Source organism: Zootermopsis nevadensis, unplaced genomic scaffold (assembly GCF_977971745.1).
Source record: "Zootermopsis nevadensis isolate Lab colony 2312 unplaced genomic scaffold, Znev_1.0 Znev_ptg000007l, whole genome shotgun sequence".
NCBI lineage: Eukaryota > Metazoa > Arthropoda > Insecta > Blattodea > Termopsidae > Zootermopsis > Zootermopsis nevadensis.
Genome location: NW_028259139.1, coordinates 18721857 through 18748520, shown reverse-complemented (window position 1 = coordinate 18748520; position 26664 = coordinate 18721857). Strand labels below are relative to the sequence as shown.

Sequence of the window (26664 nt, the reverse complement as noted above, 5' to 3'; positions counted from 1 at the left end):
ATTAATATCCCAAGTTATTGTGGGTCACGTTCCATTGTTTATAAAAATTAACATCCTCGCAATCACAGCACACAGGTAACACTGCAGTTAGTGCAGGAACTTACGACATGTGCTACAGAAGGATAGAAGTCTTTCTATTTGCACACTGTTCAGTGTAAAAATGTATAAATGCATATGGCTTATGAAAGTACGGTAGTCTGTCCTGCACGAGCATGATATACATACATTCTTTACAACCCAAATGAGCTCGGTTCAGTAGTAATGAATTGGAATACAAATACTGTGCCAAAGTAACGGGTAAAGTTTTTGACGTAAATACGTCTATAAGGAAGGGTCATTCGGTGAGAAAGGGGATACGAAAAAGTGTAACAAGTGTACCTAGGGAACGTCGTATTTACTCGGAATTGTTGTTACCTAGGAAACGTCGTATTTACTCGGCATTGTTGTTACCTATGAACATTACATTCAGCTACCACAGACCCATCTTAAGCGTAACTAATTCAAGTTAAATAAGCAAAGTCTTAATCAAACTTATCTCAATTGTAAAGCATATATGAAGGAAATATTTAGAATAAAGCCAATATATAAACTTCCTTTCCGTACAGACGTATTTACGTCAAATTCTCCGGAACCGTGGTTCCACTGTCAACTTTTTATTTGCAGAAATCTTCAGCCAGAGATATCTCACAATAACTAGGGTAGTGGATAAAGAGCCAAAGTGAAGTATGCAATACATTATATTTGATCCAGTTTAAAACTCATAATAGCTACAAACTGTTCTCTGTTAAACGTAATTCACAGCTCAGACTTATTTTGAAGATTGGCTAATTGTATCACAGAATACTGTCTTTATTGTGCAACATTCTCCTTCATTGAATTCAGTAGACATTTGTTGATGCTGATGGAGGTAATTTATTGAGCATAAACATTCATACTATAAAGGAAAACACAAGATCTATTAGATGCTAGTGAGAAAATTGAAGTAATAAATGCTTGAAAACTAAGTATATGTCCGTGGTTCATCAGAGTGCAGCAACGATACCAATTATATTGTTTTCCCCACCTATCAAAGTTTTGTTCCTCATTAGTCACTCCCATGGCCCAGATAGACATTTTCTTGGAAGGTGAATTCAAAAACTAGAACCAGTTTCTTGACAGCCTAGATCTCCTGATCGAATCTCTTTTTATTCTGGGGTGGGGGGTAAAGATGTCACCTGATTAACAACACCAACCATTATAGAGGAGCTAAAAGAATCGGCAATGCAGTCCAGAAACACTGATGCAAGATCTGGATTGGCATGTGGACGTGTGTGAAGCAACACACAACATTGAACTTATTTTACTATAACAGATCAAAACTTTGAGAGGTTTGGACAAAAATGTAGTTGATTTCATTACTATACCTAGAGCAGTCGATGAGCCGGGATAGCTCAGTCAGTATAGTGACTGGCTACGGGCTGGAAGACCGGGGTTCGATCCCCGACGGGGGCAGAGGATTTTTCCTCTAGCCTCTGCGTCCAGACCGGCTCTGGGGCCCACCCAGCCTCCTCTACAATGGGTACCGGGGGTCCTTTCCCGGGGGTAAAGCTGACCACTCACCCCAAACGCCTACATGGCGTATAGTGGGACAAACTTTACTTTACTTTTTACCTAGAGCAGTGGGTAAGTTAAGTTATTCATGTTTGTAATCCTAGCATTTATTTTCAGCCACCCTGTAACATGGGTGGGTATGCACTGGATTAATTTAACTCAGTGTAAGAACCAGTACAGTCTGTTTTAAACATGGATATGAACTTGCAGGAAATGCATTAAATAAACTGAGAAATAAATAAACAAAACAAGAACCTCTTTTAAATTAAGTGGCTGCCCATCTCTGTTTTGGAATCCTTATTTCTCTGTGGTCATTTAGTTTAATATATACATACGAGTCCCAAAGGAACAGCGAACTATTGGATTAACAGGTTCACTTCACATAGTTTTCTTCAGGTACAAGCAATACTAATATCAGAATTTAGGAATGTGGGGACTTTACGAGACAGATTTTGTATAACTCACGTGTCTGTAAGTGTGAAGGTAAAGTGTTTTTCTTGTTTTAGGGCAAAAGTAAAAAATGCATCTCCAGGACTTGACTGTAAAAAGCAAAAAGTCAACAGTAAGCAACAAAATACAGCTTTAGCTACGATTGTTTCATATTAATTTTAATAGTAGTAAGTACAAATGATTATCAGTGATGTAACAGCTTTAAAAGTGTTGCTGCTTGACTGTAAGTTTGTGATAGTGTCATCTGAATTGCAAATAGTATTTGCTGAAGTGTGCTTATTGCAAGTATAGAGATGTCAGAAAAATGAGAGTGCTTCCAAAATTTGGGTTTAAAAAAAAGTGGATCTTTTGTTGTATAAAGAATTTAAATATTTGTTCATACTGCAAACTTCGGTATAAGACATTGTCAACGATGTCGGCTACAGGGGATGTTCTTTCCTTCTAGTCCTCATTTTGGAAACTGATATTAACTATTACTGGTTCATTTAATTTAACATTTTCATGTACTGCCCGTACAACTTTGCATGTTTCACAAAATCCTGGTTGTTTGTCACATTTTTGTAAATTAATCATAGAGTATGAAGATTTCCGTCTTCTGTGCTGTTGCGCCGTGTAGTCTGGTCGATGTTTACCAACGTTTCAGAGGTCATACTGCCTCCGTCATCAAGTCTTACGTAATCATAGAGTACTCTGATAATATCCATAAGGATTTCTGAAAATAAACTGCTCACAGTTATAGGGATAAGGATAAATTGTGACATCTTTTATGTGGCTTTGTTGAAGGTCTACAGAAGGGTTACAAAAATCTGAATGAACCAATTTCAAAGGTTTAAACAATAAAATGTCCACTGGGTCGACAGTCTGCCTACACAGCAATGCCTTGAAGATATAGGGAAAGCCAGTGCATCTCACTCATATTTTGAAATTTAACCAGTTTATATCACTCAGACAATCATTTGGTTCTCAGTGAGTTATTTTATATTGCAGTGCAATTTTCTGTCTCTTGAAGATTTCCGTCTTCTGGGTTGTTGCGCTGTGTAGTCTGGTCGATGTTTACCAACGTTTCAGAGGTCATACTGCCTCCATCATCAGAGCGATGAGTATGAAGATTTCTGTCTTCTGGGTTGTTGCGCTGTGTAGTCTGGTCGATGTTAACCAACGTTTCAGAGGTCATACTGCCTCCAACATCAGAGCGATGAGTATGAAGATTTCTGTCTTCTGGGTTGTTACGCTGTGTAGTCTGGTCGATGTTAACCAACGTTTCAGAGGTCATACTGCCTCCGTCATCAGGGCGATGAATATGCCAATAGGGTGTGAGGTGCTAGGTTTATAGGCTGGAAAGTGAAAGGTGTAGCCTGCCCCGAGCCAATGGGAGCAGGCATGGGAGTGGACCAATCACGTGGGCGAGAGTGGGAGAGAAAGTTTGAGTTTGGTTGGATGGATCTGGGCCCTGAAAAGGGCTATGTTAGTGGTCTGGTTGGTTCTGGGGGCGAGAGTGGGAGAGAAAGTAGAGAGAGCAAGTTTGAGTTTGGTTGGATGGATCAGGGCCCTGAAAAGGGCCATGTTAGTGGTCTGGTTGGTTCTGGCGGCGCACTCTTGCTCGCTCTCGGAGTCCTCGAAGTGTGTGAATAAGAGGCTTCCAGGACCGGCTCAGGTGAAGTCCATCTTCCCTGTTCTGTCTCTTGATTAGCAGCTCACAGTAATCTCACAAAGCAAATGGTTCTTGAAAGAAATTATGGAGCAATAAAGGATAATGTTGCTACAACACTTTAGTACTTGAAAATGTCTGTCTTCTGGCATGTTGCAGTGTGTAGTGTGGTAGACTGGTAAGCAGCTCTGAAACACTTCATTGGTTTTTGCCATATTACATGGTACACTACATCCCAGAAGACATACATCATACTTGTCAGCATGAGAACCTGAAATCTCACTATAATACTTCTGTAGCGGTTAGAACGCTGGTCTTGTAATCCTGGGGTCTCGGGTTCGATTCCCGGCGGTGCCCGAATTTATAACTTGTGTTGGGCAAGGCCGTGGTCTAGGCAACATGGAGTTTTCCTCCGTGGCATCCCAACAATTACTCCATTCACACACAGAAGAAGGCAATGGCAAACCACTTCTGGATCATCTGCCAAGAACGTATATGAACAGGTCCCAGTCCGAGAAAAGGATGGAAGGATCCTGTTCATATGGACCTGTCGTCAGACAGAACACTAAATAATAATAATAATAATAATAAGCTGATGTAGAAGTGTGTTTATTATCTCATTATTGTAGTAAGTTCTGTATAAAAAGGCCCCTCAAGTAAAAATGTTTTATACAAACAGTAATTTTTTAATTCTTGCATTATCTACAAAGGTCAGTAAAGAATAATAGTATGGGGAAATAAAATAAATAGATTTATATGTATGACAGTGCACATGATATATTTTATCTCTGTGTATTTATTTGTGACTACTGGAGTACTTGTTTGTTTAGGAATGACTGAATTTAAGCTGAAAACACCCCCAGAAGATGGCATATCATCTGTTAAATTTGGACCTAACTCTGCACAATTCTTACTTGTATCTTCTTGGGACAAAACTGTACGTTTGTATGATGTTATAACAAATAACATGACAGTTTTGGACGTTTGTTTCCAGGTGAGGTATTCTATAAAGAACGACAAGCTTGCATTGTATCTTCATGTCTGTTTCTCTTTCCCCTTGAACCAGTTTTGAGGATACTTGGTATGAACGTTGACTGTAGAGGTGACTCAACCTCTGTATTTTTGATTTTCTAACGTTAGTAATGCCAACGTCTTAGCCATGCAGACTTCTCGGGTGGGGCTGACTTAGCACCATTTAACGTGGAATAATGTTGTAATGTAATACAGTGTGGCAGAAATACTTTTTTAAATTAATAATTACACATGTTGTGATGATATGAAACTTTTTACATGTGACAAATTTAGTGTAGTGATATATTTCTTCCCTCACTTTTTCTCAGAAGTGGCTTATGATACAAAACATAAAATATAGACCCCCAATCAGCATCTACCACTGTCATGTCTAAGTGGTTAGTACTCCTACTACATATTCAGGAGGTTCCAGGTTCAAATCTTAGTCTGGAGACCAGCAGTTGTGACAGACTTTTTAGTTTCCCAGTTCCTACAGGCAAAGGCCAGGATAGTCCTTTAAATTATACTTACTTCGCTGTTCTACAGCCCATGCAGGACCCTGTCCTCACTGTTGCTCTCATTCTCCTCCTTTTCACTATCATCAATCTAAGATCCTCTTCAGCATCATACAGCTCTCACGTCCTAGGTCTGCCAGTACAGTAGGATTTAAGTTTTGACTTCTGAGATATTGATTTGGATTTCATTATTGATCCCAGGGCATAACAGAATATATTTCCTGCCATCACTCTCATTTAATATTGATCCGAGGTACTTGAAAATATACTCGATGCATTTCAAGTCCCTAGGTTCCTGCCTCGGTTGTGATATCTATTGTATTTATCACAGGAATGATGAAAGTGAATATGACACGTTTTCAGAAATAATTTTTAATGACTATTTTGAAAGAATAATGCGGGATTTGTTGGCGACACTGTTCCAAAAAATTAGCATTAGATACCATTATACTCTTTTCATGGTGCCTAGTTTGCACTGTGTTTATTGATAACAGTAATTGTGTTGTGTCGTAGAGGAACCGTAGTTGGAACTCATGACAATTCAATTCGAGTACTTTCCTGAAGTAAATGGCATATTGACAGGAAGTTGGGATGCAACTGCAAATTGTGGGATCCTAGGAGTCCACAGTGTGTGGGGACAGTAAAAACTGTGTGATTTATACAACATGAGAGTTTCATTAAAATGAAATATTAAATGATTGCCACATTAAGTAAGATTACATTTTTTACTCTTCTGTACTTCCTGTCCAGATATTAATTTAACTTAATTAAATTAATTTATTTGGTTCCTACTTGCAGTCACTTTAACAAAATCTAGATTCAAAAATATAAGCAGGAATACAAAATTTTTAACATCACAAAAATTAATAAAAATTTGCAATTCAGGATCATTCTGTCACCTCGGCCATTGCATTGCTTTGCATGAAACACTTCAATGTTTTCAGTAATTAAACACAGAGAAAATTTGACGTGTTAGAATTGTGACTCATCTGCGTATCATTCTACAAAAAGTGATTTATTTGCCGTGTTGCGTGTTCTTAAGGTATACACAATGAGTCTATGTGGTGAGAAGTTTGTTGTGGGCACAGCAGGATGCAAAGTGTATGTCTGGGACCTCCACAACGTGGGCTACGTCCTTCAACGCAGGGAGTCGAGTCTCAAGTACCAGACCAGATGCATTCGCTGTTTCCCCAACAGACGGAGATAACAGTGAAAAGAATTATTCTTTTCTCCACATTTATACAGAGTGTCCGGATGAAAGGTATCCAAAATAAAAAAATTATATATCGGAAACTAATTGTCAAACACGTATCTGGTTTATGGCATCAGAAAGGAAAACTTTCTCAGTAAATTTCAATGTGGACTCCCCTGGTGGCACGACAAATATCCAGACGATAGTCAAGCTCGTTCCACATTGCTTGAAGCATGTTTGGTGTTACCGTAGCCACAGCGTCCCTTATGCGGGCTTTCAGGTGTTGAAGGTCGTTGATCTTAACCTGGTAGACAATGTTCTTCACATAACCCCACAAGAAAACATCCAATGGGGTTAAATCTGGCGACCTAGGAGGCCAAGCGATTGGTCCACCTCTGCCGATCCATCTCCCAGCCATCTCTCTGTCCAGGTGATTCCTAACATGGCGGCAGCAATAATGTAAAATTAAAGTATTTTTTATTTGCATTCAGACTTCAGAGGCTTTTTTCTCAAAACTTTAACTTTGCAAGTTTACGCTTTGTATTCAGATTTATTATACTAATGTGTGTGTCATCGGGATCAATATTCTGACGAGGTGTAAAATTACGGGAGGACATCGTGATGTCATGATACCAAAAAGTTGTGGGATTTCAATTAAAGTTGTGTGAGTGGCATTTCTGATGTGTTTTTCCCGTTGTATGTAACCATGTTAACAAATATAATACTGATAAAGAACACAAGATTTATGCATACGTGAGAAGGAAAATAGGAGCTGTATGATTATAAACTAAATCTCTTTTCATTATTTATTAATTAGAATGTTCATAATTTTATCCTGATGGATTTGTCAACATATGGGATAGAATCAACAAGAAACGGTTGAGTCAGTTTCAACGCTACAGTGCGACCATCTCGTCGCTGTGCTTCAACGATGTTGGTAAGTCAGGATTGCTGGTGAAGTCTTCATCGTTTTTAGAGCTCAGAAATTTGTAAGACATTTTCAGTTTTCATCCCACTATAAATTTCCAGTCATTAAAATATTCTTTGAATTGTTTTCTTGAATTTCGTGATAATAATGAAATAGATTTACAGGGTTCACACAAATTAATTGTGGGGTTTTGTGACCTTGCCATTAAGTTGGTGGTACAATACCCAGCTCTAGATACATGTTGACTTAATTAGATACTCATATTGAGAATAATGAAGCAGAATTCTTCTTACAACAATAAAATTTCTGTATTATTACATTGACCATGCTTAAAAAACATTTATAAGAGTGGTTTTGTCATTATTGGCTCTACTCATTACATCGAGACTTTTATTTTAAGTTTAAACTAAATGTATATAATCGAGGTTTACATGAAATTGATAAGTGTTGTGTGATGTATTGTTCCAGGCACTGTCCTTGCAATTGCGTGCTCTTACGTTTACGAACTTGAGGAACCACCAGAGAATATGCCAGAAGACAATGTGTTCATCCGTCATGTCACTGATCAAGAGACAAAACCAAATACTGGCTGATTGATCAATCGACCGAGTGAGTCATCTGTTTAGTAATAAGACTGACTGCTGGTACAAATCTGAATTTTACATGGATATCTGCTGTTCTTTTTACCACCTTTGTGAAGTACTTTCTGAAAGTCAGTACAAATCAAGGTCATCCTCCGTCTGTCCGTGTCCTCGTCTCCCGTCACCTGCCGACGGTTACGAGTCGCTACGTTGGAAACGTACTCGTTGGTTTGGTCTAGAATATTTGACTTTCTCCAGTGTTTCTTTGATATTACTGTGATATATCAAATATTTAAATTAGAGGAACGGTGATACTGAGGGTATAATTGTTCGCAAGTTGCTTTAGGGATGACCAGAATTGGAAACACGTGGTTCGTAGGACATGGGGAAGAATGACAATGAAATTGCCAGTTATGTAATGATTTTAAAGTTCATATTCATGGTAAAATGAAGTGTAAAGATATTATAAAAACATGACATGATAATTCACAGAAGTAACACTCATATGCTCTATCTCACATTTTAAGTGAAGAGGTGGCTTTTGGTTCTGGAAAACCGTTAAGACGATCTCGTCTGTCAGGATGTCTGTAGGACAGCTTTTTTTTTATTTTATTTTAGAGGCTCCCAGCAGGTAAAAAAAATGGCACCTGTTAATTGCCTGAGATTGAGAAAGTAAATAAATGTTCGGTACGAATTACTCATGATTTGGCATAAAAATTCTCAATGAGGTTGGAAAACTTCGGTTATATTCCTAACTGGTGCAAGATCTGTATCAAAATTATCCGTCCCTGTAGTATCATATTCATAGTTCGTAGCATTAAGAGACAGAATTATGTGTTGTTATGCCTGTAACCAGTACGGCACTAAATGTATCCAGGTAACAGAAGAGTAAATCGCTTGGATATGCTTTATGTTTCTTCCAAGTACATCATTTGCGCTACACACAGTATTAACGCGTATGACATCTATGTTGGTAAATGCTGAAGTGCGTAGCTGCTATCTTTCCTGGACACGTGTTACAAATAGACCGAGTTCGTCGTTCTGACATTGGGCAAGAACTGAAATAAAGTGAGAAAAGTAAAGCAGGCGTATGATACATCTTAATGCCTAGTTTCTGTGGGATATCCTCCATGTACACACTACATTTCTTGTAATCTGTGTTTTGTCAGAGTAGCTATTTGGGTTCTGTACAGGAAGTAACCAGTTTAGAGAAGTCTGACTTACGAATTTGTGCACACGAATATTACAGCAATTTATTAATTTGATCCAATCACCACAAACTTCCCTACAAATATACTTAAAAGAAAATATCTCAAAAAGGCACCACTGCTGTCAATCTCCACAGTCCCTGAAAATAGTTTTCCTTCAGCGTCTCCAGAAAAGGTTCCTACATCCTCCTCCCCTCATCTTAATTAAAACTGTTTCTTCAATAATGAAGGCAGTGTCAACATTTGGACCTGAGATTTAAACTCCCCTTCTTCTTCTAAAGCTGTTTCTACCAGTTGTGCTAGACTAACATTTTCGCCTCTGGATTTCACTATATATTTAACCCTATCGTCTCTAAGGCCTGCAGTGAAGGTACCTTTCACCAATTCAGCCATTAAAGCATCTGCTCCACTGAGTAGATCAGGCGTCGCTCTTCCAGTCTAAATAATGTGATTGTCTAGTTTGAAATAAACTAGCAGCATAATATTTGAGTGTATGCTTTACCACGTAATGTTCTTCTAAACAAGCTTCTATCTCATCCCATGTTCTCGACTTCGATTAATAATTTTATCTCGTGCTTCCCCAATAATATTAGCTCTTATAAATTTCAATAACGCCACTCTCATGGTGTATAGCAGCCTCCACATTGTCACAAAAAGAACGCAACTCTTTTGGATCACCCGAAAATGGTTTGGTTATTAACTTAATAGCTTGGTCACCCTCCTCTGCTTCTAGGTCTTCAGCCTCGTTATCATGGGAGTTTGCCATCAGGAGCAGTACTAACCTTCGAAATTAGAAAGGGTGTTGAGAATATGGTAGTTCACCACCCAGCACGTTACTGACTCCTCAGAGCGTAGTGGTATGCTAACAGGCTGCCTGCCCGTTACCCCTCGAGGTCCGACCTGAACAGCGCTACTGTAGCCTTCTCCCCACGTTGTCTTGATTGCTGCGTATCTGGATATCCGTAGTCGAGATTTGGCCAGCACTCGAACTCAGGAGTCCTCCAAGATGCGTTGATCTGGCCCTCGTACGACAGCGATTGAATAATTGAATTTTGAAGATACAAAACTGACTTTCCTCGTTCTTCTACTGCGTTGAGAGCAATCCCGTCGCTGCCACCATGTAATACATTTGGAAGTGCCCGAGGTAAAGTTGGTAATCGGCTTCCTTAGATGTTGGTAGTATTTCGTAGGATTTGCGGGTAAGTTTGTAATAGCTAAGTATTTCAAATGTAGAAGATTGTCAGTTTGTAGAAACTGATATGAAGAGTTTTATTCAATATCGAGGCAAGATAAAGTTGACCAGTAAGTTACTCAAAGTTAACGCTATGACTTCATGAATCCTTCTGATGATGTGCCTTGGGATATTGAAACTTATATATGATTAAAATTAAATTATTTGGTTATTCAGTCAAATCACAATGTATTTAAAATAAGATAATTAAAATAATTAAAATATTCTGTGTTCCATATCGAATAATCGATTTACAATTGGAACAGTTACAACATGTTTCGGTTTTATAAAACCATCATCAGGTGTAAAATTATATTAAATTTAAAACTCAATTACAATTTTTTACAATTTTTCGTAGTGTAGTTTTTTGGAGGTCGTGTCCAGATATTTTCATATAATGGATCAACTTTATTGTTTGAAGTGATGCTTGATCGGATACGGTAATACTTCTGGATCACCTCCAGACACAACTGTGTTGTCTACTATTTCATCTCTGACCGATGTAAACATCAAAAGCATCACTTCAAACAATAAACAAATATCTGGACACGATCTCCAAAAAACTACACTACGAAAAATTGTAATTGAGTTTTAAATTTAATATAATTTTACACCTGATGATGGTTTTATAAAACCGAAACATGTTGTAACTGTTCCAATTGTAAATCGATTATTTGATATGGAACACAGAATGATATTTTAATTATTTTATTTTAAATACATTGTGATTTGACGGAATAACCAAATAATTTAATTTTAATTTAATAAATCACAATATGACGCAACTACACTATCTTATATATGATATTAAATAAAGTGGGGTGAATGATCAATAGTCACGAGGTATGACGTCGTTCTCTTTGAGTTTGACCTCACACATGAAGAGTGATCTAAAGAGACAGGCAATGACATGAGTTCACGAGTTCACTTCTTTTGCTGGCTCCTCTTATGACGTGGTTGGCTTCGATGAAAATTCTCGTTACGCAGTGCATAAGAACTTTGGGGTTTGTGTCAGTTGTATATTTGATTTCCTATTTTTGAATAAGCAGCCTGAATGTGTGTTCTGTTTTGTCTAAAAATTGAGAATCATCTTCTTGTAGCGTTATAACCCAATGTGGGTCTTAGCTTGTTCGACGAGTTTTTTCCATTTTGTCCTATCACTCACAATTCTTCTCCATCCCCTCACTCCACATCATCTCTCCATCGTTTCCGTGGTCTCCATTCCATCACTCTTCTAGTTACCCTCTTTCCTTCCACTCTTGCAACGTGGCCAAGCCAGGATAACCTTTCGCTTTTGATCAGATACGGAACACACCTTCAAAGGACAGTATCAACTCTTGTCAAAGGAACATCTCCTGTGGCTGCCAAATTATAGTTAAATGACAACCTATCAATGAGTACCACCTTCTGTCAGCCTTCCAGAGTTAGGTGGTGGTCACAATGCGTACCATCGTTTGCACAGAGCTCAGCCAAGACTTTAAATTAATTATTTATTCTCGGGTGCAATTTAAATTGTTCCCTTTAGATATTATAATTAATTATGCTAAAAAAAAAACAATGTAGGAAATCAACAGATAGTGAGGGACACATATAATTTACTTACTGAATTATTTTAAATCAAATGTAATTAGAAGCTAACTCATTTCCTAATTTAAAAAAGAATGTCTACGCATTTTCACAGGCTTCCACGTGATTGTAAAGATTCAGAATGTTAAACCTACATTAAATCTTTCAGACACAAGGGGATGACTGAAGTCAAAAAATGGATGGAATAACAGAAATAAATGCAACATATTTTTTAGAAGAATAATTCAGTTGTAATATTACTCGCTATGGCACTGTTTCTGTTGAGGTTTGTGAAAATTCTTAACGTCAATAACCAGTTCTCGACCATACCACAAAAGCAGCTCGACGTGCGCAGGAATGTGTTGGAAGGTTCACCTTTATATTGAAATGCCATTAAATTTAGATGTTCTTCATGCCGAGCACAATCGACACAGCGCATCCAATTGGCATCCACACAATATAATGGTCGACTGTTGTGACGAATCTGCAAATCACACAACAAACGATGATGATAATAAGGAAGCAGAGACGATGTTGAAATACAAGGACCTTCTCATAGAAATACAGAGAATATGGAACGTTCAGGCAAAAGTAATCCCAATAGTTATAGGAGCGACAGAAACTGTCTCCAGGTCGCTCAGGAAATATTTGGCCAACATTCAGGGCGAACACGACATCGGGGAACTTCTGAAGACCGCCATTTTGGGAACTTCATACATAATCTAAAAGACGCTTTCATAAAATAAAATTATATAATACATGTGGCACGTGTTAAAAACAATATGGATCCCGGAAATGGCCGCTGCCCTACGTACCTTAGGGACAAGGTCTGTCTTGGGTACATGGGAGTACATACCCCATAAAGTGGTGAAGAGATGGGATAATAATAATAATAACTCCTACTTCGATTGAAACACGAGATGCAACCCCTTAACAGAATTTCTCTGCCTGACTCAATGTCTTCTGCGCTGTCGAAATGAAGTCATGACGCAGAATCACACAACAAATAATAATAATAATATGTTGGGAAGTTATTAAAAAGTGCGTATAACAACTGAGGGAAATCTTAAAAAATTTAAGATAACATAATTTTAATTTCCAAAATAAATGTTTACATCTGTATAATACTCATTTTGGAATCACAAAATTCATAATTACTACAAGTCTTTAGTGTAGCATCCCAGTGTGTCATGGCGATTCTTGATTTTCCTTGTTCATCCCTTATATATACTAAATTCAAAGTCCATTCACTGGAACAACATGTTTCGGCCTTCCGAAGATTCAATTTAATATTAACCTTGTATCTATGTCCTAACCTTCTCAGTGGGATGTTGGCAGAGACAATAATTTTATCCTATTAAATTATATAATTTAATGTCTTTTAGAAATTATCTGGTTCCTATTAGCTCTACTGTTTGTTCATTCATTATGTTATGGGAAAGGCAAGTTTTATTTCAGCACATTTAAAATTCATTAATTCTATTGTAATTCCATCCCTCAATAAGTGTCAAAACGTAATTTGGTTTTCAATTTTGGGAAATGAGAACTCTATTATTAAAACTACTCCTACTTCTAGTATTGACAAAGGCTGGCATTGCTGTAGTGCAAAGATACAAAATGTAAGAATACGGTTCTGTAACCCTAACTAAGAGGGCAAAGATCAACTTCAAAAATATTGCCAATTTAAAGTGAGATGGTGCTATCAGTAATCATACCTCGGAAGGACCAGCTACAGGAGAGCTTGAGTCTTCATGTCCTCCTGCGAGATCTCATCTGATGGTAGAATTGCCACATTGTCAGAGCTGTCAGACAGAACTTCATGCTCCTACAACATAATCACGATGAGCTGCATTATGACAACTTATTTACACAAATTTCATATTAGCTAAGGTCTGTATTGGGCCACTCTAGACCTAAATGGAATCTGACCTACATGTTTTAGCTGACAGCATTACATAGACTAAAACATTCTTCTCCTTTCACATTATAATTCATAAAAATCCAATGATTATCCTAAATTTTTAGACAAAACAGAACACACATTCAGGCTGCTTATTCAAAAATAGGAAATCAAATATACAACTGACACAAACCCCAAAGTTCTTATGCACTGCGTAACGAGCATTTTCATCGAAGCCAACCATGTCATAAGACGAGCCAGCAAAAGTGGTCACGGCGTTGCCTGAGGATGGTAGACAGTGGGCGTCGGAACTCTTGCGACAGCATGTGGTTATGGGGCAGCTGCAGATAACCCAGGGCCTCGTAAGATTACCTGAAGCTCTCTGTTCAGCCACGGAATTAAACGCTGCACCTCCTCAGGATGATTCCTGCAATGACACATTTCGACAAAATGCACAGAAGGACCTTTGAAATCCCACCCACACATTATGGTCTAGGGCAGTGGTCTCCAGACAGTATCAGTCCACATAACCCTTCAGAATATGTGAATCGCTATAGTACACGTTTATTTTCAGAGAAATCCTATCCTACAGACCCCTTTCCTGTCCTTCTCAGCGCGTATCGGACTGGGTTCATCCCCAGACAGTTGAAGCTTTACATTGTTTCACATGTAATTTATCTTCTGAAAGGGAAGGAAGTTACATTTTGTTTACAATGCCTATGGCCGATCGCTATGACCACATTTTATCCAAAAAGATTTATAAATGTCTAGTCCTACACCACTTTCCAACCTCTCTCCTCCCACAGCAGGATGTCATCTGTGCCACCGCTGTGCTCCGATCACCCAGTAACATAATAACATACTGACTCTACCAAGTGCTATGTTACGTATCATAAACACACACCTAAAGTTCTGAGGAGACAGATCCCTGGGAGGAAGGTCAGCCACAGGTTCTGTTTGTAAACATTCATCCTGAACTCATCTGTACTCTGACTGAATTGTTATAATGACAAAATATATAAAATGCACGCTTAAACATCCCATTTGAAGTTTTAGCCTGATCTGGAAGATATTACAAACAATGCGCTCATTTACTTCTGTGGTTTCTGGCTTTAACAGATCGTCATATAAAAGTTTCAAATTGTTCCATACTGCGGTGTTGTCTCGTCACAGAAAGAAAAAAACTGAAGATTATACACGTGTTTAAATTATCTGATTCGTCTTCTAACGCTCACCGTGGCAAAGACGTTTGAAAACATCTTCCTTACTCCACGGATCCAAGCCAATTCCAAACATTTTATGCAACCAGAAGGTTCATTATCGTGCTCACAAGAGGCCACCACTAGTCCCCATCCTGAGCCAGCCCAACCTATTTATTAAACCATCAGCTACTACATAAATTATAACCCTAGCTAGTGTTATTTCAATACCGGCCATAATTTACTTAAATACCATTAATCATTTTATTGTTATCATGGGGACGGATTAATGTTTCCTTTGCGGTACGGACTGAATGTTTAAATTGATCCGCTCTCCTCTCTTCAACATTACATTTCCTTACCTACGGAGTTGAGCTTTTGTGCTGGTAAAACGTTTTAGAAAATAGAAAGTGCTTATCTTATATAAGAATTATTAAGAAATCTGTGACGTGGACGTCGTGGTCTCTTACAGTTGAACAAAGTTTGAGAGACATGGAAGGAGGTGAGCTGGCCTTTCTGAAGGCCCACCTCCCTGAAGTGTTCCAACAGGTCCAGAAGCAGATCCTGGACGCCATCGCGGCGGAAAAGCAAAGACAGCGGGCAGCAGTGGCAGCAGCATTAAATACAGCAGCTACGACCGTGGTCGGAGGGCCTACTCGAGCCAACACTGGCAAGAGGAAAGCCAAAGAGTTGGACTTGTCCAATTCGAGCGGTTCGTTGGAACCCGCATCCAGGCGCCCGACGCCCGGGCCACTGTCCGGAGCCCAGTCACCTTCTCTGCCGGCACCGGCAAAAGTTCATCGGCCCGATGGACCGTCGGTAGCAGCAACATCATCCACCGCTTCCATGAGCAGGACAGTGCAGCCCTCAGCCAAGGGACCCGGCTCCCAGCCGGGACCCTCTTCCTCGATGGAGGTGACTGGGGACCTGTCCGGGCCGCTCACTGGTGTGTCATCTGACGCCGCTTCTTCTTCCAACGCTCAAGTGGACAAAACGGCTCCGGGGGAGCGCCGTAACAAAACCCCGGTGTACGTCTCTGGGGTGAAGGACGTACGCAGCTTCCTGCATAGGATTCGCGCGGAGTTGGCCTGCGGGATCGTGGCGCAGATGAAGGGAGACCTTCTGGCTCTTGTGCCTGAGACCGCCGACGGGTTCCGGGCCACCGTCAGGGTCCTGCGGTCCCTCGATGAGGGCGAGGGTGTGAGTTTTCACACATTCTCCCTCCCTGAGGATCGGTGCGTGCGCCTGCTGATTAAAAACCTGGGAGTGCGCATGCCTGAGGCCGAGGTACGCGAGGAGCTGGCCGCCATGCACATTGCTGTGCAGGGGGTCATGCAACTGCGATCGAGGCGCCGGGCCATGGACCAGGACGGTGACCGTCCCCTTACGCCACACTTTATAGTGTCGATAGCACGAGGCCCCGACGTGGCGAAAGTGCGTTCCCTTACTGAGATCTGCGGTCTGCGGGTCAAGGTAGAAACATATGTTGCACCAAAGGGGCCCATGCAGTGTAAACGGTGCCAACGCTTCGGGCACACGCAGCGGAACTGCGGTTATGCACCCAGGTGCGTGGCCTGCGGGGACGCTCACCCATCCGGGTCGTGTGCCACCCCCAAGCAACAACTTAAGTGCTGCAGCTGCGGAGGCAACCACACTGCGAACTATAGAGGTTGCAGTAAGTGGAAGGAAGCCAAGACGGCCGCTGCACAGCGTGCGAAAGGGGATCGCGGCCGAAAGGACGACGTCTCCACGCGCCTGCCAGCGCCCAAATCGGCGCTAGCTAAGCCTTCCCTCGAGCAGGAGAACTTGGGCCCTGGGTGGAACCACGTGGTCCGTGGTGGCCGCGTCGTCAAGGCTGCGGCTATGAAGAACCCCGCCCCAACGCCAACTGGAGCCATTGTACAGACTGAGCGGCAGACTATCCCCAAGGGCGGCCGTGCCAAGCCCGCTCGTCCTGTGGCGCCGGTGGCAAATCCCACAGCACCTGCTCTCAAGAAGACTGACCCCACCCCACCCAAGGGTCAATCACCGCTCCAGGACATCTCAGATATCCTGGAAACCCTCTCACCACGGGTCTGCATTGAGTTGACACGACGTCTCCTCGCCGCGATCCATTCACTCCCCCCCGGGGGGTCTCGTCCGCGAGCCCTCCTCAAAACCGTTCTCCTCTTCATGGCCGACAATGACTGCACGGCCTAGAGGACACGGTAGCAAGGCCTTGCGGCTGGCTTACTGGAACGCCGACGGTGTCCGCGACAGGAAGCTGGAGCTGGAGCAGTTCCTCGGTGACTACGGAGTCGATGTTTGCCTCCTGAACGAGACGCACCTCACGTCGGGTCGGGCCTTGAGGTTCGCGAACTACGTTTGCCACCGTACGGACCGCCCGACGCTAGGGGGTGGCACAGCGATCCTTGTCCGCAGGGGCATTGATCATTACCCTGTGCCGGTATCGGGTCTACAACAACTAGAAGCAACCGCCATTCACCTGGTACTGGCAACCAGGAAAGTCAAGCTAGTGGCGGCATACCTCGCACCCACCCGGCCATGGATAGAGTCGGACCTGACCGAGTGCTTGAGCGGGGGTTTCCCGGTCCTCTTGGCTGGTGACCTCAACGCGAAACACACGGACTGGAATTCTAGCCTTATCTCTACTAGGGGCTCGCTCCTGCGTGATTACGCCAACAGAAATTCCTGCTTCATCTACGGGCCGGATTCTCCAACCACGGCTCCCTACACACACAACGCCACACCTGACGTCCTTGATATTGTCCTCATCAAGGACTTCGTCCTACCGGTGCACCTGACTGTCTGCCCCGCACTCAGCTCAGATCACCTGCCCGTCCTCGTCGACACCACGTGCCGATCGTCCTTTCAAAACCTGCCTGATCGCCCGGACTTCGCGAGAATGGACTGGGCTGCATTCCAGGCTTGCCTCGAAAGCAGACTACCGGGGAACCCCGTGGTAAACGACGAGGAAGAAATTGACAAGTGCGTCGAGGAGCTGACCAGTGCTATCCTGGAAGCCACAGCAGCGTCCGCTCCCAAGCTTCGACCCCGCATTGACAGGCGACCGCTTCTACCCGCTAGTATTCGAGATGAAATACGCCTGAAGAACCGGCTGAGGAGGCGATGGCAGGTCACAAGAGACCCCGCTCTTAAGACCCAGGTCAATCGACTCCAGAGGTCGGTGACCTATCGTCTCAACGAGTGGCGGAACGAACAGTGGAGCGACACGCTCGAATCCTTGGACTGCGAGGACCAGTCGCTTTGGAAAATGACCAAGCGTGTGATGCGAGTCCCCACTCCGTCGCCCCCCTTCTTAGTGATGGGAGGACTGGCTCTCTCGAACCCCGAGAAGGCAGAAGCCCTAGCCGACAGCCTTGAGGTCCAGTTCCAGCCGGTAGACTACCCGTCGGACCTGACTACAATTGACATGGTTAACGAGGCGATGCGAGCATACGAGTATGCCCCTGTAAATGAACCAAAATTAACCAGTCCATCGGAGGTCGCCCAGGCCATCAAGGGACTCAAGCTTGGCAAGGCTCCGGGCCCCAACGGTATACCGAACAGGGTCCTGAAACATCTCCCACGACGCGCGGTAACCTTTCTCACGAAAGTGTTCAACGCGGTCCTTCGCAGGCAACACTTCCCCTCGGCATGGAAACACGCTCGAGTGGTGTCCATACTGAAGCCGGGGAAGGACCCCACGCTACCTTCTTCCTATAGACCCATCAGTCTTCTCGACACGGTCGGCAAACTCTGCGAGAAAATCCTACTAACGAGGGTCCTACACGAGGTCAGTGAACGCGGGCTGCTGCGCGACGAGCAGTTTGGGTTTCGACCCAGACACAGCACATCGTTACAGCTGGCTCGCCTCGTCGAAAGGGTCAACAGAAACCTTGATGAGAAGCGGCTAACCGGCGCGGTTTTCCTGGACGTGGCCAAAGCCTTCGACACAGTCTGGGTCCAAGGCCTCCTATACAAACTGACCGTCCTCAACTTCCCGTCGTACTTGGTAAAAACCATCTCTTCCTACCTCGCTGACCGGACATTCCAGACATCCTTCCAGTCGGCCATGTCCACACGTCGTACCATGCGGGCTGGAGTTGTGCAGGGCGGAATTCTCTCCCCTGTGCTCTTCAGTCTGTATGTCAACGACATACCCACACCGTCCCGCCACGTCGAGTTAGCACAATATGCGGACGACACGGCTCTAGTAGTCACGTCCCGTAGCCCAACGCTTCTCGTCAGGTATCTGGAGACCTACCTCAGTAGACTTGAGCTCTGGCTCAGGGCCTGGAGGATTGCTATCAACGTCTCGAAGAGCACCGCGGTTCTCTTCATTTCCGCGAGAAGACACATCCAACAGCCCCGAGCAGTGCAGTTCCTCGGACAGCCGATCCAATGGGTCAAAACAGCACAGTATCTGGGGGTCACCCTTGACGCCGGGCTTACTTGGTCGGCGCACGTCAACCAAGTGGGAAAGAAGGCAGCGCAACGATTAGGTGTGCTAGGCCCGCTTATCAATAGGAGAAGTGGCCTGTCAATCAGGAACGGTGTACTACTCTATAAGCAGCTCATCCGTCCCATAATGGATTACGCATGCCCGATCTGGAGGTCAGCTGCCCACAGCCACGTCCAGAAGCTGCAAGTTCTGCAATCCAAGTGTCTTCGAATTGTTACTAACGCGCCCTGGTACGTTAGTAACAGGCAAATACATGAGGATCTGGGGGTCCCTTTCTTTGCCGACCACATCAGAGCACTAACTGAGAGGTTTGACTCGAGGTTAGCTGGTGTGGGGAACCCCTTAGTTCGGCAACTCGGAAGACACTCGTGCCGAATGAGGGCTGCCAGAGTTCACCCAAGGGCAACCGAGGGCGACTGATGTTCAGCAGGCCAGCCGAAGCCATCCCCAAAAGACGGCCAAGTCAGCACAACGAGTGGTTAGACTACTCGGCTACCCTGACTGAGGTTTTCCGTGCTTTCCTCAGTTGTAAGGCGAATGCCAGGGTATAACTTAATAGGGGCACGGCCCGCCACCCTTCCCCCCGATCATGGAGGCCATCAGCTGAAGTGATCTTCCCCCCATGCCGCAGAGGCCTTCAGCCGAAACGGCCCCTCCCTCTCTGGGTTCATACCCCAGAGACCCAACCAACCAAATTCCTTCGACAACTTGCCTGACAGGATAACCTCCCATCAGCAGCAACAAATCCCAGTTTGAATGGTCGAGGCTCCCGCCACGACGAAACCCCGTTAGCGTTAGCAAAATTTCCGTTCTTATATTACGACCGTTTACCATTTCCAGCAATGCGTCTTGTGCGCAGGAATGGTTTCACCTAGGTAGGGACGATGCTTGCGCTTGCGCAGGCCTCTGCCCTCAGTTAGCTTCTTTGGTTGGTTTGGTTGGTCTTCAACAACAATCGACACACACAAACCAAGGTCGCCTCGAAGGGAGTGCCCAGCCGACGTAATCTGTAGCTACAGCCAGAGTGTCACTGTGTTCTGGCGAGAATGGTTCAGCCCAAATCAGTCCCCCCTCTCCTCACCCGGCCTAACCTCCCCACATGCAGTGCCGGCTGAAAATAATATCTAGACGAGCTTCGGTTTCACCGAGTTAATTATTATCTGTCGTTTTGCCTCGATTAAAATAGTGAAAGTGCATAGAATAGTCAGTTCTTACCGGGACTCGAATTAAGTATAACACGAAGACAAGTCAGCTTCTATATACGTCCACCACAGTTCGGAGTTTCGCTAGAGAACCGTTGAAACGAATTTCACTATACTTGTCTTTCAATTCGAATCTCACATTCAGGTCGTTGGGCCACAAATTTGCGCATTTATAAGAACTAATTCAAGTGACCTATAAACTCCAGTGTTCTTTCCGAGACTGATAAAATTTCTTCAAGAAATTCAGTGAAGTTATTGAAACGTAGGATTCATCACAGTGAAGCTAAAGCCATATCTCAAACAGTTCCATTTTAATATTATAGCAACATTGTTGACGGCTTGTTAGTTGCTTACCGCTGTCAAAAGTGACACGAAGCTAACGGCGGCCATTTTGAACACCTGTAATAACAGATTCGCTAATTCACCAAGTGTCAATGCTAACGTATGTACGGATTTACTTTATTAAAAAGTATTTTATTCATTGAATGTGTGTAAACATCTTTTTGGAACAGTCTGTACTTAAGATTGTATACTGTGGTGTGTTATTTTCCAGATACTTGACATTTGTTTCACTTGCCTCCATCATTACGAATATAAAACAAAAGCAAACATCTTCGTACTGAACGCCGTGATAACCTCAAAAATTCTACCGAAAGGTAATTTCTCATAAACTACTACATCATCTACTCGTCCGTTCGACGGGCAACCATAACCCGTTCATTATGGTGCAAAGCAGACAGCTACATGGACTTGGCATAATGCACGTAAACTTTTTCGTGTTAACTGAATGATTTCTCGATTACACAATTAAATTAATATGTAACTTAATTTTGTAAGTTTAATTGCGAGAGTCTTTGGTAGTCTAAAGTTTAGTTATTCTTCTACAGATTTAATAATTAATATGGAAGATCTCGGAGTAGAAAAGATGACAACAGAAATTTTGATTTTAAGAGAAATAGGTTGTTGAAAGTGTGGACTGGATTTATGCAGCTCAGACCACGCGCCAGGAGTGGGCTCTTGTGAACGCGGTCATAAATATTCATGTTCCTTAATAAGGAGGAATTTCATGAATTACTAAACCTATCAAATACGATCCTGTACAATGGAGTTGGTATCTAAAGAGAGTTCAGAATCCTAGAACTTATTTTTAGTAGGTAAAGATCAAATAGGTTATGTGTGATAATTCAAAGGGCAATAATAAAATGTTCCAGGTGCCAAAGTACCATACCCGTAAGGTGTAAACTTTCCGTACATTCTTACTGAATGCAGTGGATCAGGGCTGCCCAAAAATCGCCCACACGAAAATACGAATTGGGCGTTGTTAGTACGGCCCACAAACATATAACGACAGAACGAAATTAATTCTGTACAGTAAGAAACACTTGTATGCTGGCTTGCTACCAAGCGTGCTGGGTGATATTCAAGATTTAAAAGAAACTAAAACACACGACTCTCGATTTATGTATTCTGTTATGATGTGTCACTGCATAATTACGCACACTTCTTCACATTGTAAACACACAAACACCACCACACAATCTCGGCAATCAGACAGACGAGAGCTTCACTAGCATTCCTACCAAACTGTCATGGCGACTAGACGCTATTACGAACAGAAGCCGGTCAAACACGCGAGAGGCAGGAGAACCCGGCCCCGTCAGGTAGTCTTATCCCTGCACAGCAAAATGCTTGTCTCCCGTGCCGGGGACAAGCATTGCCTGCGTCGCCAACACTCCGACTGCACATACAGCGAATTCGAGCCCAAACAAAATTATTTCTTCGAAGAACGCAAATAATGCCGTCGACAGAGAGACTTTGAAAGAGTCCCAGAAGCTCACATGATTTTATTCGGTCTAGCTTCATACTATAATATCTAAATCGAAACTTTCAACCATCTCAAAATTCGAAATATAATTTTAACGCTTCTATTTCATGTGTTCCTGTTACTCCTACTGTTTATTGTCCTGTTGTCTCGATGATCCACCCGACCGAGGAGTGAACATTTAAGTTTGTGGTCACCATCACAACTGAAACAACTGAATATAGCGGAGTATTGTCAGGTTGGTATCGCCGAACTAGCTCGTTGCCCGCTCGATGTCACGGGCTACGAATCGAAGAGACATTCTAACCAAACTTTTTTTTTTCATTCTCACGCCTATCTTCAGTTCGTTTTCTCCTTGTTCTTCCTTTATATGGTACCAATTCAGTGTTAAGACCGCAATCTTCCGAGATATGTGTACACGCTATTTTACATGAACCCTTAAAAATATAAGGGCATTAACAGCTGCTGCCCTGGAAATGGCGTCTTTAAACCAGAACGCCTTCCCATCTGCCGCGTACAATTATATGATCCCAGACTTGAGACAATTTACAGAGCCATTAACTAATTTTATATGTATCACATATCACATTATTTGTTCTAGCATTAATTTTCCGTTACAGGTAAAGAGGAGGACTGCTTGTTACTTAGATGTCCTCTAAAATCAAATCACGTCTTAAGACAATTCCAAGGATAAAGGAAATCTTAAGATTTGCTACAAGATTTTACCACATGCACCACAAAGTAGGAAAACGATCGGTGGAACTCGATCTGCCACTTCGTTCACTCAATGAGGGAGTCTGAAAACATCTTTGATATAAAGTTGTATCGGACAGGCATTTATGCTTACTTATGAAGCAGGCCTCTGCCCCTGCTCCTTTCATTTTCCAAGCCCCCGCGAGGGGTGGAGGGCCCCAGTCTTTCGCTTTGTCTTCTGGAAAATTTCTGCTTACTTTTATTGTTAGACGAACGTTATACAATGTGGCCAAATATGAATAAACACCTGGAAATTTACTCAGGTTACATTTCTGGTAGATGAAAAGTATTTTGAGGACCATTTTTATTTTTCACGTGTGACCACAATATTTGTTCATCGCTTCCGATTTATTTATTAATGTTACACTCTAATTTCCTCTCTTGTCTTGTAAAAATTACTGAGGATGCGAACACTACGTCTGACTCTTGTGATGCCTGTCATCTGGGATTGTACGTTATGTAGTCCGGTAAAAATTGGCCGACGTTTCAGAGGTGCTTCCTGCCTCCATCATCAGGCCTTGGCGACAGCAAAGAATGTAAATTGAAATAAACGTTTTGAAAAATTCGCACCAGCAAGGGTCCTGAAACTTGCGGTTTGAAGTGAATCTCCGTTCATTTGTGGAATCACTCGGCCGAGTCATGGAAGTCATCAGCTGCATTTGTCTTGTTCAAGCGATGGGTGGAAATCCATTCCGCCCAGGCCTTCGAAATCCTTGTTGGATGCTAATGGCTCTTCGGAGAACCTGTTCAGGAGCGTGAGGGGTTGAAAGCAGAGAGCGAGCTATAGTCTCCGCACCAAGGGGCAACAACCTCACGATATAGCCACTAGATGGCAGTATGTGTTAAACTGTATTTATTTAAGAATATTAAAGTAATGAAGAGTTTAATAATAATTATTTAAATTCTAATGATGTGTGTAAGCTTTAGTTCTTTCGATTTGCATCTCGTTCATTTTAATGTAGCACAAAAATGACGAAGTATAATGCTGAATTTTAGCGTCGAGGAATAAAGGCCGGTGACAGGCGATGTCGGAAAGAGCATTTAACGTCCGGAAATGTTTTAAATCGTATCGCTTCTCGGCCTTTTGGGCTTAGATCAAAGTGTAGTATCTGTTCTTATCAGCTTGATTTCTGATATATTCTGCATCGCAGAATAAGTAAATTGAACTACTTTTTGTAAAATGACTGGAGTTTAGAAGCTTGCTTCACTCCGGTCGCGGATCGACCTGCACTAGCGCGCCGCCGGCCGCCCGGCACTCCTCCGGGGATGCCCCCCGAGTCCGTCGCAACCAGGGACCGCGGCCGAGACCATCTCCACCCGCCGCACCAAACAGCACCACGCCGCTAGCTGCCTCGCCGACCTCCAGGGCGGGTGTTCGTCGTGGCCAGGGGTCTGGACGACCCGCACCTCCTACACCGGCCGTTACCAACGTGCCACCGGCCGTCCTGACCACCGCGGACGGCACAGACGTGGAGGGCACCCCACCGCCGGACCCAACGAGGGCAACGGCAAGGCAGCTGGAATGGGTCGCGTTCTTCAACAACGTCGAGAGCGCCGCCGAGCTGGACGACGCGCTCCTCCGCCTCGAGGAAGAGGCAAAGAATATAGGCCGGGTCACGGCCCCTCGTCAGCCGACCACTCGTTACCGCCAGCCGGCCCCTAACCCGGCACCCCGCAGCCGACGGCGACCCACGTACGATGCGGAGGCCGCCTCCCGCATCCAAAGACTCTACCGTAGATGCCGACCCCGTGCTTTCCGGGAGATTACAGAGGCTACCTCCCCCTTCTGCCAGATCCCGGCTGAGGACCTACACATGCACTTCTCCCGTGTCTACCGCCGGGGGCCTCAAAACATGGCAGATGTGCCTGAGGAGGTACCGCGCTACGACTCGCCGGCAGAAAACGACCGGAACCCGTTTGCGGACTCTTTCACCGCCTCGGAAGTATGGAAACGACTGCGCCGCTGCAAGAACACCGCGCCGGGCCCAGACGGAATTCGATACTCCGTCTGGAAGAAATTTGACGCGGGCGGCCACATCCTTGCAGCCGTCTTCAACGGCGTAACGCGGTTGGCTCACATTCCGCGGACGTGGACGACCTCGCAAACGATCCTCTTGTATAAAAAGGGGGACAAGACCGACATCACCAACTGGCGGCCGATCGCTCTAAGCAACACCAGCGCGAAGGTGTATGCATCAGTGTTGGCGGAGCGATTGGGCGCCTGGGCGGCCCGCAACCAGCGCATCAGTCCCAGTCAGAAGGGGTTCCTGCCGATGGACGGGTGTGCTGAACACAACTTCGTGTTGCAGTCGGTCGTCACGGATGCCCGCCAGAACCGCAAGCAGTGTTGCATTGCGTGGCTGGACCTGACCAATGCATTCAACTCAGTACCGCATGAGACCATCTTTACCGCCTTGCAGTGGGCCGGCCTGGACAGCGAGGCGATAGAGGTCGTTCGCAGGCTGTACGCCGGCAACACCACGACCATCCGCAGCTGTGCCGGCTACACACCGGCGGTGGACATCGGGGCAGGGGTGAAGCAGGGATGCCCGCTGAGCCCCATCATCTTCAACCTGGCCTTCGAGCCCATCCTTCGTGCCCTGTCCAACCTAAACACTGGATATCAGCTGCACCAGGAAGCGGTCCACTCACTCGCGTACGCGGACGACTTGGCACTCGTCGCCCGGACTCCCGTCGACCTGCAGCGGCTCCTCGACGTGGCCGGAGCGGTGGCCGACTGGGCGGGGCTGCGGTTCAACGCCCGCAAGTGCGCCACCCTCCACATCGATGGTAAGAAGAAAGAGGCGGTCCCATCCACTTTCCGGATCCAGGGGGAAACGCCTGAGGTCTTGGCCGAGCCCGACCTCTATCAGCATCTCGGGGTTCCGACAGGGTACCACGTTGCCCCATCGGCGGAGGAGGCCATAGCGGAGATGAGGGACAACATCACGAAGGTGGACGCTTCACTCCTCGCCCCGTGGCAGAAGTTCGACGCCGTCAACACTTTCATCCTGCCCTGCCTCTCCTTCCATCTGAGAAACGGGGTGGTGAAGAAGAAGTCGCTCGCGGACCTGGACAAGCACCTCAAGGCCGTGGGGAAAAGGTGGCTGAACCTCCCGCAACGCGCGGGAGCCGAACCCCTCTACCTCAGCCACCAAATGGGAGGAGTCAACCTCCTTCCCACGAGTCTCCTCGCTGATGTGAGCCAGCTGGTCCACGGCCTCCGCCTGCTGCGGTCGGCCACGCTGCGGCCGCTCTGTGGCGCGATGCTGCGGGCCGTGGTGGGGCGGCGCGTGCGCCGTGCTGTGCAGCCATGCGACCTGGTGGACTACCTCAACGGCCGCCTGGACGGTGACTTCGCCAGTGAAAGTGTCGAGGTCACCAACGTCTGGACGCGCCTTCG

At 44.4% G+C, this 26664-nt stretch overlaps 1 protein-coding gene, 1 long non-coding RNA gene and 1 other non-coding gene across 5 annotated transcripts; 2 read left to right on the top strand and 1 right to left on the bottom strand.

Moving 5' to 3' along the window:
* The first annotated feature begins 7 nt into the window (after nucleotides 1-7).
* On the top strand, nucleotides 8-10600 carry LOC110839278 (mitotic checkpoint protein BUB3-like). Of its 2 annotated transcripts, none has more exons than XM_087344534.1 (5): nucleotides 8-2207; nucleotides 4519-6475; nucleotides 7270-7343; nucleotides 7803-7943; nucleotides 9857-10600. In XM_087344534.1, exons 2-4 carry the CDS (start codon nucleotides 6318-6320, stop codon nucleotides 7925-7927), a joined length of 357 nt encoding a protein of 118 aa, XP_087200660.1. In that variant the 5' UTR covers nucleotides 8-2207; nucleotides 4519-6317; the 3' UTR covers nucleotides 7928-7943; nucleotides 9857-10600. The 2 variants fall into 2 exon arrangements, with proteins under 2 accessions (XP_087200660.1, XP_021939047.1); XM_022083355.2 differs by lacking the exon at nucleotides 9857-10600 and having other exon boundaries at nucleotides 4519-4682; nucleotides 6257-6475; nucleotides 7803-8826.
* A 1596-nt stretch (nucleotides 10601-12196) lies between these two features.
* On the bottom strand, nucleotides 12197-22822 carry LOC110839281 (uncharacterized). Of its 2 annotated transcripts, XR_015533995.1 has the most exons (4): nucleotides 21915-22822; nucleotides 14014-14247; nucleotides 13636-13745; nucleotides 12197-12404 (listed from the first exon to the last, which is right to left on the bottom strand). It is a non-coding gene; the product is annotated as an uncharacterized LOC110839281 (long non-coding RNA). The 2 variants fall into 2 exon arrangements; XR_015533994.1 differs by lacking the exon at nucleotides 21915-22822 and having other exon boundaries at nucleotides 14014-15361.
* Nucleotides 22823-24329: 1507 nt separating this feature from the next.
* On the top strand, nucleotides 24330-24515 carry LOC147874661 (U2 spliceosomal RNA). Its single transcript, XR_015534029.1, has one exon. It is a non-coding gene; the product is annotated as a U2 spliceosomal RNA (small nuclear RNA).
* Nucleotides 24516-26664: the final 2149 nt, after the last annotated feature.